The 13,622-nt window shown below is 35.1% G+C and overlaps 3 protein-coding genes across 3 annotated transcripts; 2 read left to right on the forward strand and 1 right to left on the reverse strand.

The window, feature by feature from the left end:
• Window positions 1-1,288: 1,288 nt before the first annotated feature.
• On the forward strand, window positions 1,289-2,284 carry LOC128164832 (uncharacterized). Its single transcript, XM_052828851.1, has one exon. The coding sequence runs from the start codon at window positions 1,328-1,330 to the stop codon at window positions 1,979-1,981; it is 654 nt and encodes a 217-aa protein (XP_052684811.1). The 5' UTR covers window positions 1,289-1,327; the 3' UTR covers window positions 1,982-2,284.
• Window positions 2,285-3,143: 859 nt separating this feature from the next.
• LOC128165114 (uncharacterized) lies at window positions 3,144-8,662 on the forward strand (the record flags this gene model as incomplete). The annotated part of the gene is made up of 7 exons (XM_052829327.1): window positions 3,144-3,293; window positions 3,588-3,644; window positions 3,912-4,088; window positions 5,191-5,283; window positions 5,681-5,796; window positions 8,342-8,456; window positions 8,645-8,662. Coding segments are annotated over 7 exons (726 nt in total), but the record flags the coding sequence as incomplete, so codon positions are not given.
• Window positions 8,663-9,246: 584 nt separating this feature from the next.
• Window positions 9,247-13,367, reverse strand: LOC128164824 (uncharacterized). The gene is made up of 2 exons (XM_052828842.1): window positions 13,168-13,367; window positions 9,247-11,323 (listed from the first exon to the last, which is right to left on the reverse strand). The coding sequence occupies exon 2, from the start codon at window positions 11,321-11,323 to the stop codon at window positions 9,596-9,598; it is 1,728 nt and encodes a 575-aa protein (XP_052684802.1). The 5' UTR covers window positions 13,168-13,367; the 3' UTR covers window positions 9,247-9,595.
• Window positions 13,368-13,622: the final 255 nt, after the last annotated feature.

Raw genomic sequence — 13,622 nt, forward strand, 5'->3', positions numbered from 1 at the left:
AAACAAAGCTGACTCAGCCGCATGCAATGTTTACTCTTATCAGCATCACTGACAGTGATGGAGGTAGCCCCGCCTTTTTGCCCTTATAGGCTTAATTGTCTACCAGGTGGCAGAAAATCTAGGTCGACCCCGGCCTTTAAAGGTAGGCTACCCTTTAGAGAGGATAGCTACAGACATTCTTGGCGAATTTCCTGAGACAGAAAACGGAAATCGATACATTATCGTTATCTCAGATTACTTCACAAAATGGACCGAGGCATTTCCGATGCGAAATATGGAAGCACAAACCGTAGCTAAGATTGTCACTAATGAAGTAATCTGTAGGCTTGGATGTCCAGCGACAATCCATTCAGATCAGGGAAGACAATACGAGAGCCTTCTCTTCACTGAGGTATGTAAGCTTCTCCAGATCCGCAAGACAAGAACCACACCATATCATCCGCAGTCAGATGGTATGGTGGAACGGTTCAACAAAACATTAGCCACTATGCTGAGCGCCTACGTGGATGAGAATCATCGAGATTGGGATGAAAGAATTCTGTTTGTGATGATGGCTTATAGAGCGTCTCAACATGAATCCACTGGCTATAGTCCTAACATGCTCATGTTAGGAAGGGAGGTCGCTACACCTCTAGATATCATGTATGATATGCCTTCGTCTTGGAAAGAAGTACCTAGAAGTGAATGGGTTTGGATAATGCAAGATCGGATGGAGAGAGCACACGCCTTTGTCAGACGTCATGCAGAAGGTGCAATGTTTCGTCAGAAACATTATCATGACATGAAAATGTCCTATGAGAAGTTAAAGGAAGGAGAAAATGTATACGTATACTTCCCCCAGCGCAAAGTTGGATGCTCACCGAAGTTCACGTCCTACTGGCGGGGACCGTTCAAGATACTCACAAAATTATCGGAAGTTTTGTATAAAGTTAACTGTGGTCGGAATGGTAAAGACCAGGTTATACATTGTGACCGCTTGAAAACGTGCAAAGCTCAAATTCTGAAAGGAGAGAACGAATTGCAGACCCCTCTGGAGACCAGCACGGAAAGCCATCTTGATGTTCAGTTTGAGTCAGAGGTTATTGATGAGCGTCAGTCAAAAATAGAGGTTACAGATGAACTAGCTGGGGAATTCGAGTCCAAGCGCAACAGACGTGCTCCAGTCTGGATGAGAGATTATGTGACAGAATAAATTGTTCAATAAAACAATTAGATATTGTACATATTAGTTGTGTTGTTTATTGGAATGATTCTGATTTTTGTATAGTGGATAGATAGTATTATTCATATAGAGGAATGTTCATGCTCAGATGCATCATCGATTTTTATGAAAGCTTTTATTTTACATTGTAGTATGGTTAACACAAAGACGACCCCCCGGAGGGCAAAGGAAATATGTCCTGTGTGTTTTGTTGAACTGGATGGTAAGGACGCATGGTCCGAACATGTGCTAAGCTGTGCAAGCAGTATGATGGTGTGCAAAGCCTGTCATGTATCCTTTAAGAAGAAGGAGTACCTGCAGAAACACATGCGGACAAAGCATCCCGACGCCCCTTCCTCAACACATAAGGACACAAGTCATGATCAGGAAGACGACAGTGACTGGGACGTGGACCCCGAAGTTCAACTCGGCGAGGTTCGGACTGAACCCGCAGAAAAAGAGATGGAAGCTTTACCATCAACCTCTCAGGATGACTTCATCTCAGGAAGAGTGGTTCGAAAAAGAACAGCGCCAAGTCCAGTGTTTTCGTCCAGACGAACCAACCTTGGCATTGTTGAAGAAACCGTGTCGAAGAAAAGTGTGGAGTTTGGGATTCAAACTGACAACCTGGATCCTGTCCTATCCAAGATCATGGTAGATGAAGCTACTCAAACGGAGGGCTATCATCGCAGAGTGAAGGAGATCACCATCACCAAATACCATGAAAATGGACAGAAAATTAAGAGAATCAAAGAAAGTGAAGAACTGTTTGATTTGTAGATACTTATAAACATTGTAGCTGTACTGTGTTTGTCGAACATTTTGTTTCATTTTACATTTTTGCTATTTGCATGTGTATGTATGCTTATTCATGTTCATCCCCAAGAAGGTGCTATACATCCATCACTCATTCTGTACATTATTCATGTTTGATACGTCATCCTTTTTAGATAAAAAAATATATATATATTTATATATCTATGTTATCGTTTTGTCATGCGAGGACGCATGAAGCAATGAGGCGTGGGTTATGTAACAAATGATCGGGTTTGGGGTTCAGATAATTTTTATATCATACGGGTGTTATCTTTGATGCTAATGGTAATGTGCGAGGATAGTCTGGATGACACTATTATATATAAGAGCACACTGGAGAGAGGAGCTGACTCTGTGTTCGGCTGTCGAAGGAGTAGGTACGTTAATACGACTGCACAGTGTTGGTATTGGGTTAATCTTTAAATAGAGCGTTAATATTTACTCGTATTTTATTAACTGAGTGTACCTGGCTGCAGCTTGTGTCGGCTGCAGAGATACAGCCCTGTACATGTGATATAGGCACATAGCCTTATCAGGACAGATCTCGCAGGTCTCGAGGCTGAGACCTGTGCCTCGGATAGAGCCCCGGGTTATAACCCACAGATCATCAAGCCCCATCCCTTATAAATAACTTGTGAATTATTTGTTTTGCATGCTTAAGGATAGGTCATCCTTACAACTATATCTGTATATTTTGACTCGTAATTTTTGTGATCGTTTATGCCGGTATTCATATATGATTATTAAATAAACACATTTCCCAGACTGGTCTCAATCACCGAACCCAAAACACGTTACAATTTTGTTGTGGAGAACGGGATCGATGCAAATGTTTTCCAGGGATGCATTTTTACAATACTAGTATTTCATTAGTTGCACATGTATTCCAAGACCAGCAATTGCAATCATAAACTTGTAGGTCAGACCCATTTATCACATGATTAGCACAAAAGTGGAGAGTTTTAAGTAACTTAAAAAATCTATTATTTAAATACCTTCGATATAGTACATGGACACTGTTTTGATACAAATTAAAGTAAACTATTATAAATAGTGTACACACTATCATATTAAGGAAGGTGATGTAATCACCAGTGGATTTCAGCTGTGAAGATGGTAAATTTCCATAATTATGGACAGCGATGAAGATGTTGAAGTTACAGGTACCCATGCACCAATCACAGGACTTGGGAGAGTGAATCACAGCATATGTCGGACAGCTCAGAAGATGAGATCTGTTTACCATCACTTATACAGAACATTAACAGAATATTTAGTAGTGTTTCCAATAGGAAATCTATTTCGCCATCAGAATCAATCAAGTCTATGAAACAAAATCATTCATCTGAAAACAGGCACGTAAAATCGTTTTTGAAAGTGGGGGGCGGGGGGGGGGGGGGGTAGACTCATCCAAAATTCTTGACAAGCCAAAATAGGGGAAAATTTCTTTCATGGTCACAGAAAAGTGGGAGAGGGCACTCCATGCATCTTAATTCAATTTTTTGTATGTAAATTTAGGAAAAGTCTTTGCTGCGCAAAAAAAGTGGGATGGCGGCCTCCTGCAGAACAGATACGCATTGCTGAAAGAGAAAGAAAGAAACAAATGGGAGGATCTATGGACTGTTTGAGGTAATATTTCAAAAATTAAAAATCAACAAAAAGGCGAAATTACTTATCGTTTATTGCAATGTACTAGATATAAATATATTGCAACTTATACTCAAATGAAATATTTTGAGTGGGTTTTTAAATAAATTCCAAACAAAGAAGAATTAAAAATGGAGTCTCCTGTTTACACTGATGAAATTCTTTCCTATTCATTTGGGATACATTGGGCAATGATTTCAAAGGCTGTGCTCTTCTGATTGTTACATAAACTTTTTTAAATTTTTCTCAGTATTTGATTTTGATGTTGGATACCCGAATTGTAAACTCTGGAGGGCATGGAGTGGCCATATTTATGGCATGTGAAGCGCTAGGGATACAGTACATCACTAAAGAACAGACTGTACCATTCAGTATCACATGGAACAGACAAGTCACCAGTATCAATGTATCCAGGGAAAATCAGGTAAACTGGTACCTATTTTACATCATTAGACCCGATGCAACGATAAACATTTAAACTCCACTATAATGAGAACATCTGGTTTATATGATTGGTAATTTATACGTTTTGAATGTTTAAAGCTAGTACCGGTAATTTGTAAAATGTCTAATAAAATAGTATTGTGTCAACATGAAACAAATTTACATTGGGGGCAGGGGGGTTGGGGGGAGTGGTATTTGTTATGTACGAGTATAAATTTGATCTTACCAATCAAATGACCAGTTTTTAACATACATTGGCAATCCTCGGCATTTGAAGAGATACATTAGGTTGTAAACAGTCTAATACTGCTGAAGTCACAATGCTTTTGAACATTAGAGTGTTTGCATATGGTCAAAATGGGTTATATAAAACAGTTAACTGAAAAGAGTTAATATTATATAAATAGTGCCTGTTTGGGAGGGTAGCTGTTGAAATTGACACTCCGAGAAAACCATTGTCAACCGACGCAAACAGGCACTATTTATTTTATTATACTGAGTGTCTTAATTTTAAAGAAAATTTTACTGCTTTTATATAGAAATTAAGTGAATTTTACAACGAACCGTACGCGCATAATTTTCGCGCATGTAACAATTCGTTGTGTTACCCGTTGCCAAGTGTGTTGCTAACGCTGAGGGTAATAGAACGAATTTTTAACTGCGTCTAAACCATTCCAGTATTTAACATGAAAGTATAATTATCATTAATATTCAAGGGTATCAATTTTCGTGGATAAAGTGAAAATCACAGTTTCAAGGATACGCAAAATCGTGGCCAATGACCCTATCAATACAAAATGTTAATAGAAATTGCACTTCAATGGACACTTAATTTTGTTCATCAACTTGATAACGTAATCCCCGAAAATTGGTATTCATTGAATATTGAAGAAACCACAGTACTTTCTATGAGTATATGATATAAAAATCACGACATGGCATTTTTTAAATTGGATCCCATATTATCCTGCAGTTGCTGAATATCAGCCTGAGATCCTAGCGGCTCACGAACTGATATACAGCAACTTCCGGCTAATGTAGGATGCAATATAAGATGCCATGTAAGAATCATTATATTTCAGGTTGAAACGGTGAAATCCGAGCACATGGAGGAAGATGTTCTTGTGTTACTCCCAGTCGCTTACTTTGTAAATTTTGTACAGAATCATAAAAAGGTCATAAATCCTAACTTACATATATTACCAGTATTTTATAGTAAGAAAAATAGAAAGCTTTACAGTAATATGATTTCTTGAAATCAATGTTTATTTTTCAATACTTTTGAAAGCCTGTCATAGAAATTGTAATTCAAATTAGATATCATATTTTGAAGGAAACATCTTTCCTATAATTTTTCGGAAAACAAGACATGATGTATGATGGTTGATACATGTATTAATGTTCAGAAAGTCAATCATTCCATGATACTTTTCTTTAATCTATTGAATATACCAGTACTTTTGTTTAAGACTAACGCAAATGGTTGTGTCGCTGTAAAAGTAATTTATTCATTGATCTACTGGCTCTTACACATATCCTCTTACTGTATGAAATCTATTGTGTTATTTTCAGTGTGGCAGCGAATTAGAAGGCGGACCAACTCTAACAAGTTATGTACAGACTGTCAAACAGCATTTACCTAATTCTATTTTATCATTTGTGGTCATAGGGATGGAAAAATATTTTAGGTTATTATTAGGTTGACTGTTTAATTAAGGTGACTTGAGTGGCTTTCGTGTCAGGTTCTTTTTTTTTTTACATAGCGTGATGAATTTCCAATTATAATTTCTGGCACATAAATGATCATTTAAGATGACATGTGTTTGATTTAAAGTATTGTACATGTATGTTTCAGTTCAAATATAAAGCTCTTATTTTTAAATAGGAGAGGAATACCATGAATATGTGAAATAATTTGATGAAAAATTACTTGCTAGAAAAGGGGGAGTACTACTGCACTTGTTTTTATGGTTTTGCCAACAAGGCCCAACGTTTTGATATTTATATTACAGTTTAATTGATAAGTATAAACATTTTGGTGACTGTTAGATTATGTCTATTTGGCCTATTTCAATGTTTTCAATGTTTGCAAAAAACAACTTGTAAAATTAAATTTAGCAATATGAGGGTATACATGTTCAAGAGACTTTCCAACAAAAACTTGTTTTTTTGTCTAATAAAATATTAATTATAATATACCTGGTATACCTCTGGTTAAATGTTTCATAAAAAGAGGATGTAAACATTATAACTTTTGAGAAATTTCCAAAAATATGAAGTTTTGTCAATTTTTGGGAAGGTTGTGTTAAATTGAAGAATAAATGTAATAATTTCTGTGAACTTTTTGTAGGAAATCATGCAATAAAAATTTTTCATTTAATGACTATTAGTCATTTGATTTTCTAACCTAACATGATATATTTTGGTGCATATAATTAAATATATATTATAAAATCAAACTTCATTGTGTTAAAATTTGGCTGTTGAATTTTTTTGACCAGCTCAATGTAGGAAAACTAAATTGCTAAGATATAAATATTTTCGTATCTTTAGTAAGTTTATTACTGTTCAAATTTTCAAAAAAGTTTTGGTTGACACAAATTTCTAAAGTGTTGGGTCTTAAAAAGATGTCACCATCTGAGAACGATTTCTACAAAACTCCCAAATAACTTAACTTCTTTCAATCTATCTATTCTTTCTAAGTTATTGATCACTGAAGTTATACCATTGCTAAATATGGTGGCATTATTGTTACTTTAAAAACAAGATAAATAATACTGACAATTTCCCATTCTCCAATGTTAATATATGTAATAAACAGCAATGTTAAAGAGTTCAGCAGGATATAACTTGGTTGTTCATGTGATCAAATCCTGTGAAGGCCAATTAAGGGTTTCTGAGGGGAAACCAAGTTCATATCCCAGTGAACTTTTTAACATGCTGGTTATTCCTTTAAACATTTACTTCCGAGGATAAATAACATGGTTTGTCCTGAAAAAAAGGTAAAACATCATTCAAAATCTAGGTATGACATTAATTGAATTCAATCAATTGTTATTTTGAAAGAAGTCATATTGTGATGTAAGCAAACCTGGTTGTACATGTAAACTAAAATTTCTTAACCAATCAAATAAGACATGGAAGATTAAATGATTTCCCTATAATTATACCCCCCGCAAACAAAGTTTGGGGGGTATACAGGAATCACCTTGTCCGTCCGTCCGTCCGTCCGTCTGTCCGTCTGTCTGTCCGTCTGTCTGTGCAATCGTGTCCGGTCCATATCTTTCTTATGGAGAAACATTGGAAGTTCTTACTTCACACAAATATTGCTTATGACCTAAGAGTGTGTCATGACCTTGACCCAAGGTCATTTGGGGAAGGTCAAGGTCACTGGCAGAAAAAATACAAAATTCGTATCTGGTCCATATCTTTCTTTTGGAGAAACATTGGAAGTTCTTACTTCACACAAAGATTGCTTATGACCTAAGGGTATGTCATGACCTTAACTCAAGGTCATTCGGGCAAGGTCAAAATCACTGGCAGAAAAAGTGCAAAATTCGTGTCCGGTCCATACATGTATCTTTCTTATTGAGAAGCATTGAATGTTCTAACTTCACAGAAATATTGCTTATGACCAAAGGGTGTGTCATGACCTTGACCAAAGGTCAATTGAGGAAGTTCAAGGTCATTGATTCAAAAATGCTAATTTCTGTCTGTGTCTTGTCTTGTATGAGTGGAAATATTTGAACCTTAAATTTGACACAAACCTTGCTCTTCTCAGGTCACATAAAATTATTTTTTAAATTTTCATTCCCGTCTCTCTGAAAATGGCCTGCCCCGATGAAATTTTTTGGGGGGAAAATTATGTGGAAAAAAAAATTGAAAAACATCGGGCTCAGTATACCAATAATTCAAAATGTTTCAATATTAAATAGCTGCTTGACATGTGGATTTCGTTTGATTCGAGTCATGGTTGTTAACAGAAGGATGCAAATGTCCTCATGCATAATAGTTAACTTAAAATAAAATGGAATGAAAGGATAAAATTTGGTTTGTTTACTCCTATTAGCATTAACAGTTTTTAAAAATAGAGCAGTTGTTATTTATAGAAAATGGACAGTAAAATAGATTCATCCAATATTTTCTATAATAGCAAAAATATGTGCGTTATGATTTTTTCTTAGCGGGGGTATCAATTGTGAGCTTGGTCACAGTACCTCTAGTTATATTCAGGGATCAGAAAACTAAGGTACAAAGGAAGCACAGAGCAGCAGTGTTATCCAGTGAGAGGGTGACTCCATGTACGGACAGCGACCATGGGTCTGTTCATCGTCTGGATGTCGAAGAGGTACGATTTTTAAAATTTTCTTTTGATTATATGGTCAAATGGACGTGAATATTGGAAAATTAAACTAACAATTCAACTATACAATGACTAACATTCATCAAGTTTAACAATTTTCAAACACTGATTATTCTTGAAATAAAATATAAAGAAAGGGTATGATTTGATTTGATACACCACTATCATTACAGTATAACTATTGGAAGTAATGAAAGAAGATGAATGTAAGATGCTATATAGAACCTTATCTACATTTTTAAAATGTGTTTACTGCAGGTTTTTTTAAAAAGCTGAAAAGTAGGTACCTGGTACTATGCAGTAGTAGGGAGTACAGCTCTCTTATGTGAAGGTCCAGCAAGGGGGAAAACAAAAATAAAGCTATAAAAATGCTAAACTCGGTATGTAGATTTCGAAGAAATAATTTTCATCATAGAATTCCTACATTCCCAGAAGTCTGTTATTAAAAACAGCTGACAGATCATTCATTTGAAAAAGATTAGAATTGATTTTTGTACCAACTAAGCTTTATTAAAAACCAAAGAGCTTTCCTGTCTACCTTGTTCATTTAAAATATTGTGAAAAATTTAAACAAACCTAAGGAATTTTATGAACATGAGGTCAGGATAAACAAACTTTGTTTCTCATGTTGATAAGATTCATATATAAGAGCCTATAATGCTTTAGGCTGTTACAATATAATATAAAACTACAGTACCCTTTTAACATTCATTAAATGGTACGTAGCGTTATAAATCAAACTTTAAAAAATCTGTCAATAATTTAGACTCTAAAAAAACAACAAAGCAATTAATTTAATTACAAGTAATGGAATATGTCATTTAGGAACTCTTTATGACACATATATAAGAATTCCTTGTTTATTCTCAAAACTGAAAATATTTTTTCATAGAAAATGTACATTATAGAGATACTGTACATGTACCAAAAAACTATTGCATTTAAAAGAAATGAACAGAACAAAGTATACACTCATGATACTGGTATACAATATGGTCTGGAAGATTTTAGAAGTTACAGAACAATTTAAGAGAATAAGCTTATTTACATGATGTATTTTTATACTAGAAAGATTACATTTATTCAGATTTGATGCCTGATATGTGTGACATATATAGAGAGAATCACTGTAGATACTTGTACACTGTCACTGTGTTGGTGATATCTTGTCCCACATGGAGATTGTTTTCATCATCTACACACAGACCACAGGGATGCTCTATACCTTTTTGTGGTGTGAATAGTAAAAATAAGAAATGACCATCTGGATCCAGGGTGTTAACTGTGTTATCTTTCAGAAAATAACCATCACAAACAATGATGTGACCGAGGAGATCAGTACAGATACTATAGGGAGAAAACTTTGACCCCTGACCTGTGTAAGAGAACCTGTGTTGTCCTGATTTATTCACCACCACTACAGCTTGTTTGTTAGAGTCTGATGTACAGATATCACTATTGATGTTTTCTGTGATGTAGTGTGGATAACTATACAGTCCCTGTCCTTTGTTTTTTCTCTGTATGTTCTGTATTTCTTCCCCTGTCCTGTTGTACCTGGTGACTTTAGCCTCTCTACCCTTAATCATCCCCACCAGTATGTCCCCGTTGATGTGGGAGGAGTGTATGCTGAGTGGTGTCCAGTCTCCTGTTTTAATAAATTCAATGATTGTATTATCCTGTTTTATCCTATTGATGACTTTGTTCTTTCTGTCGGTATAGATCAAATTCCCGCCCAATGTGACTGTGTGGTAGCCTTCAACTTTACCAGTGTTTTGTATCTTCTGTAGCAGATTCCCTTCTAGATCTGTTTGGACAATGTTACCACGCTCATCACTGGCCCAGAGTCTGCCTGATTTACCCAGTGATATATGACATACACTTTTAACACCTGGTACTTTGTACTCCCTGACCTTGGTGACAGAGGAAGACAGAGACAGTGTTTGTTTCACGTCTGATTTCTCTTTATCTTGCTTCATCTCTTTCCCTGTAGGTTTCAACTGTGTTGATGAAGTAGCCATGGGTTTTATTTTCCTTTTATCAGGTTTAATGTTTGGGACATCTATATTTCCAAGTAACTTGCTGACTTCATCATAGGTAAATTGACCAGCAGTAAACACTGGTGGGACTGGTTTAGTTGTCTCTGGTATAGATTGGATTTTTGAATTTTCAAATTTTGCAGATAATAAAACTTTGAAATTGCTTAAAGGGAGGTAGCCATGAAACTCTTTTAAAAGTTTTTCAAGAAACTTATTGTAATCATCGTATGTTTTTTCCTGTTGTTTTAATACTGTAAGTAATGACTTTTCTATGGTATTGGCTTGTTCCAATTTGTCAGATGTCACCTTATCTACCAGGTCTTTCAGAGGCTTTGCTTCTGCCTTTATGGAGTTTTTAATACCATCCATGATTTTCTTTCCTTCTCTGCCATCTTCAACTGTCTCTGTTTTCAATTCTTTTGATGTTGGAAGGAAATATTCTTGGATTTTTGAGATTTCTTCTAAACAAAATGCAAACTTTTCTGCATCAATGTCCTCCATATCAACAAATTTATGGCCGAAGTGTTCCTCCATGGTTGTGCACTTTGAACATAGAGGAATGTTGCATTCATTGCATAGAATATCTGCATTTCGAGTTGGATGGAGCTTGCATTTGTCCACAGGAAGATGGCGTTTGCGCTGTAGGAAGGGAACTACTTCATGGTTCTTGGTATCTGGACTCTTCTGATGTTCATCTCTGCATTGTTCACACATTGGTTGGTGACAATGATTGCAGTAAAACTGGCAGTTCTTTTCACAGTCTTCAGTACCACATTCCAAATAATGCTGGGCTGTGACTGGAAGGGAGGTCGCCATCTGAAAAATCATAATGATTTTTTTATAATTATTTTGAATCTTCTCAAAAACTATACAGCCAGAAAAGCTTGAACTTGTGTGGAGGCATCCTAAGGTAGTTTAGATTTAAGTTTGTTCAAACCATGATCCATAAGGGTAGGGGAGGCCACAAGGGGGAAATGAAGTATTACATAAGAATAAATAGAGAAAATCTTTAAGAATATTTTTTCTCAAAAACCATTAGGCCAGAAGAGCTAAAACTTGTGTGGAAGCATCATCAGGTAGTTTAATTTGTTCAAATCATGATCCCTGATAGAAGGGTGGGCGACAATTGGGGGATCATGTTTTACATAGGTAGATAAAGAGAAAAATAGGAATAGAGAAAAATCTTTTCACAAATACTACAACAACAAAAGGGGTTGGTATTTATCATAAAAATTTGTGGAGAAACATTAGCAGATTCTGTGTACTTAGTTGTCAAGATATTTTGATTTTGAAACGGTAATGCTGAATTGATCAGAGTTATGGCTATTGTTGCTCAGGTGAGCGATGTGGCCCCTGGGCCTCTTGTTAGATGTAAATATAAGTATTACAAATACACTGTGATATTTAAAAATTCCTCAGAATATTAACTTGGTACTTTATCAAATTTATCTATACTTCTGAGAAGTCCTTGCTGTAAATCTAGTTTCCAGGTGAAAACATTTATGATTCTTTTTTCCCCAAATATGTGCAACAAAACCTAATATATTGACTCTTTTTAAACAAAATTTTGTTGATATCGAGGCCGAGAGTTTTAGGTTTAGGTAATTAGGTCACTATGTACATGTACCTAGTGTAAATACTTTGGTCAAGTGCATATTTTTAAATAATAACTTTTTTGAAGCTTATTCACTTCTTCTTTCTCTCAAAGGAGGGCACAATGTATAGTTTTTTTTAGACATTTGGGTGCATGGGGGTGGATAAAAAAGTTAGTACGTGTAGACTATTTCTTTTGTTGATCATGTTGGATGGGCAGTTTACAGCACTATAGTGAAGCATTTAAAATCATTACCAAAGTCTAGAGATTTATTAGATCATACTTAAAGGAAAAGTATAAGAAAATGAAGTCATGAATTAATAAAATAAATTATACAGACATATATGTATGTATAGCTATCAGGGCTCATTGCATGCTGTAGAGTAGCTGTAGCTGTACTAGGCTGTAGAACTACGGTGCACAGTACCGAATGGTAACTGAACAACATTTGAAATTGTACTCCGCACACTAGTGTAGATTCAACTTCAAAGAGAACGGAAAATGTATAGCATTTCAGTTGGTCGGTTTAAGTTTACATCATATATTATTTGCAAAAACATCTTATCCTAATTTTGTTTGAGTTTGTTAGCAGCGGAATAAATTATTCTCACAAATAGCCTATGTCGTTCTATAATTAGTGATACCATTATACAAACTCTTGTTTTTAAAGCGTGTACAACAGGTAATCGTTGTTTGGGGTTTTATTTTCTGACCCTCCCATAGAGATCAATATAAACTTATGTATTGATGCGCCAATGAACTCAATTTATTACATGTAATAATGATCCAGTTTGTTTATTTAGTCTGTTATTCTGTTATTTCTTAAAAAAAGATGTTTTCAATATACACATCAAATTAATCTAGAAAAATCTGTACTTTGTTCACTGTGATTTTTATCTAGTTTATTGGAGGGATTTAAAACTTTGATGAATTAATAGAAATTTTAAGAGTCTTTATCAGTTTATCGGTTTGGTATCAGTTTAAATCAAATTTTAAAAAAGTACTAAAATACACATATTACACATCTTCAACAACTTCTGGTTATGTTTTAACGAAGTATACTTACATTATTTATGAGGAATCATGCATTAACATTTTAAGTGTCATGGCAGCCATCGGAAGGTTGGGAGATAAACGTTTTTTGCTTCCTTATTGACTTTAAATCCCACCCAGTAAAGGTAGATTGACCCACTATCTTATGCTTGCACAATTTAACAGTAAAATTTGTGCATGTATACACGTGTACCCTTAATGTGAATTCTTTATCTACAATGTTAAAATTATTTTTTTTCTTTATATGCCACTAGGTATATTTATGTGCTACTAAAAATAAGACACAAAACAATTAAGTTTATAAAACAGTTTCAGATACCTAGATACTAAACTTAAACTTATACTTTATAAGACACCACGTCACAAGATGGCGACTTTTAAAAATGTTTTGTTAAACCCAGTTGGTTGTATATCACCTTAGCTCAGTGGTTAAAGTATCAGGGTTGTGAATGCAGATCATGAGTTCAA

The sequence above is a fragment of the Crassostrea angulata genome, chromosome 10 (genome assembly GCF_025612915.1).
Source record: "Crassostrea angulata isolate pt1a10 chromosome 10, ASM2561291v2, whole genome shotgun sequence".
Classification (NCBI taxonomy): domain Eukaryota; kingdom Metazoa; phylum Mollusca; class Bivalvia; order Ostreida; family Ostreidae; genus Magallana; species Magallana angulata.

Excerpts from the sequence above, each read along its gene's own strand:
- LOC128164832 (XM_052828851.1), top strand. The coding sequence starts at position 1,328 with ATGAAAGCTTTTATTTTACATTGTAGTATGGTTAACACAAAGACGACC.
- LOC128164824 (XM_052828842.1), bottom strand. The coding sequence starts at position 11,323 with ATGGCGACCTCCCTTCCAGTCACAGCCCAGCATTATTTGGAATGTGGT.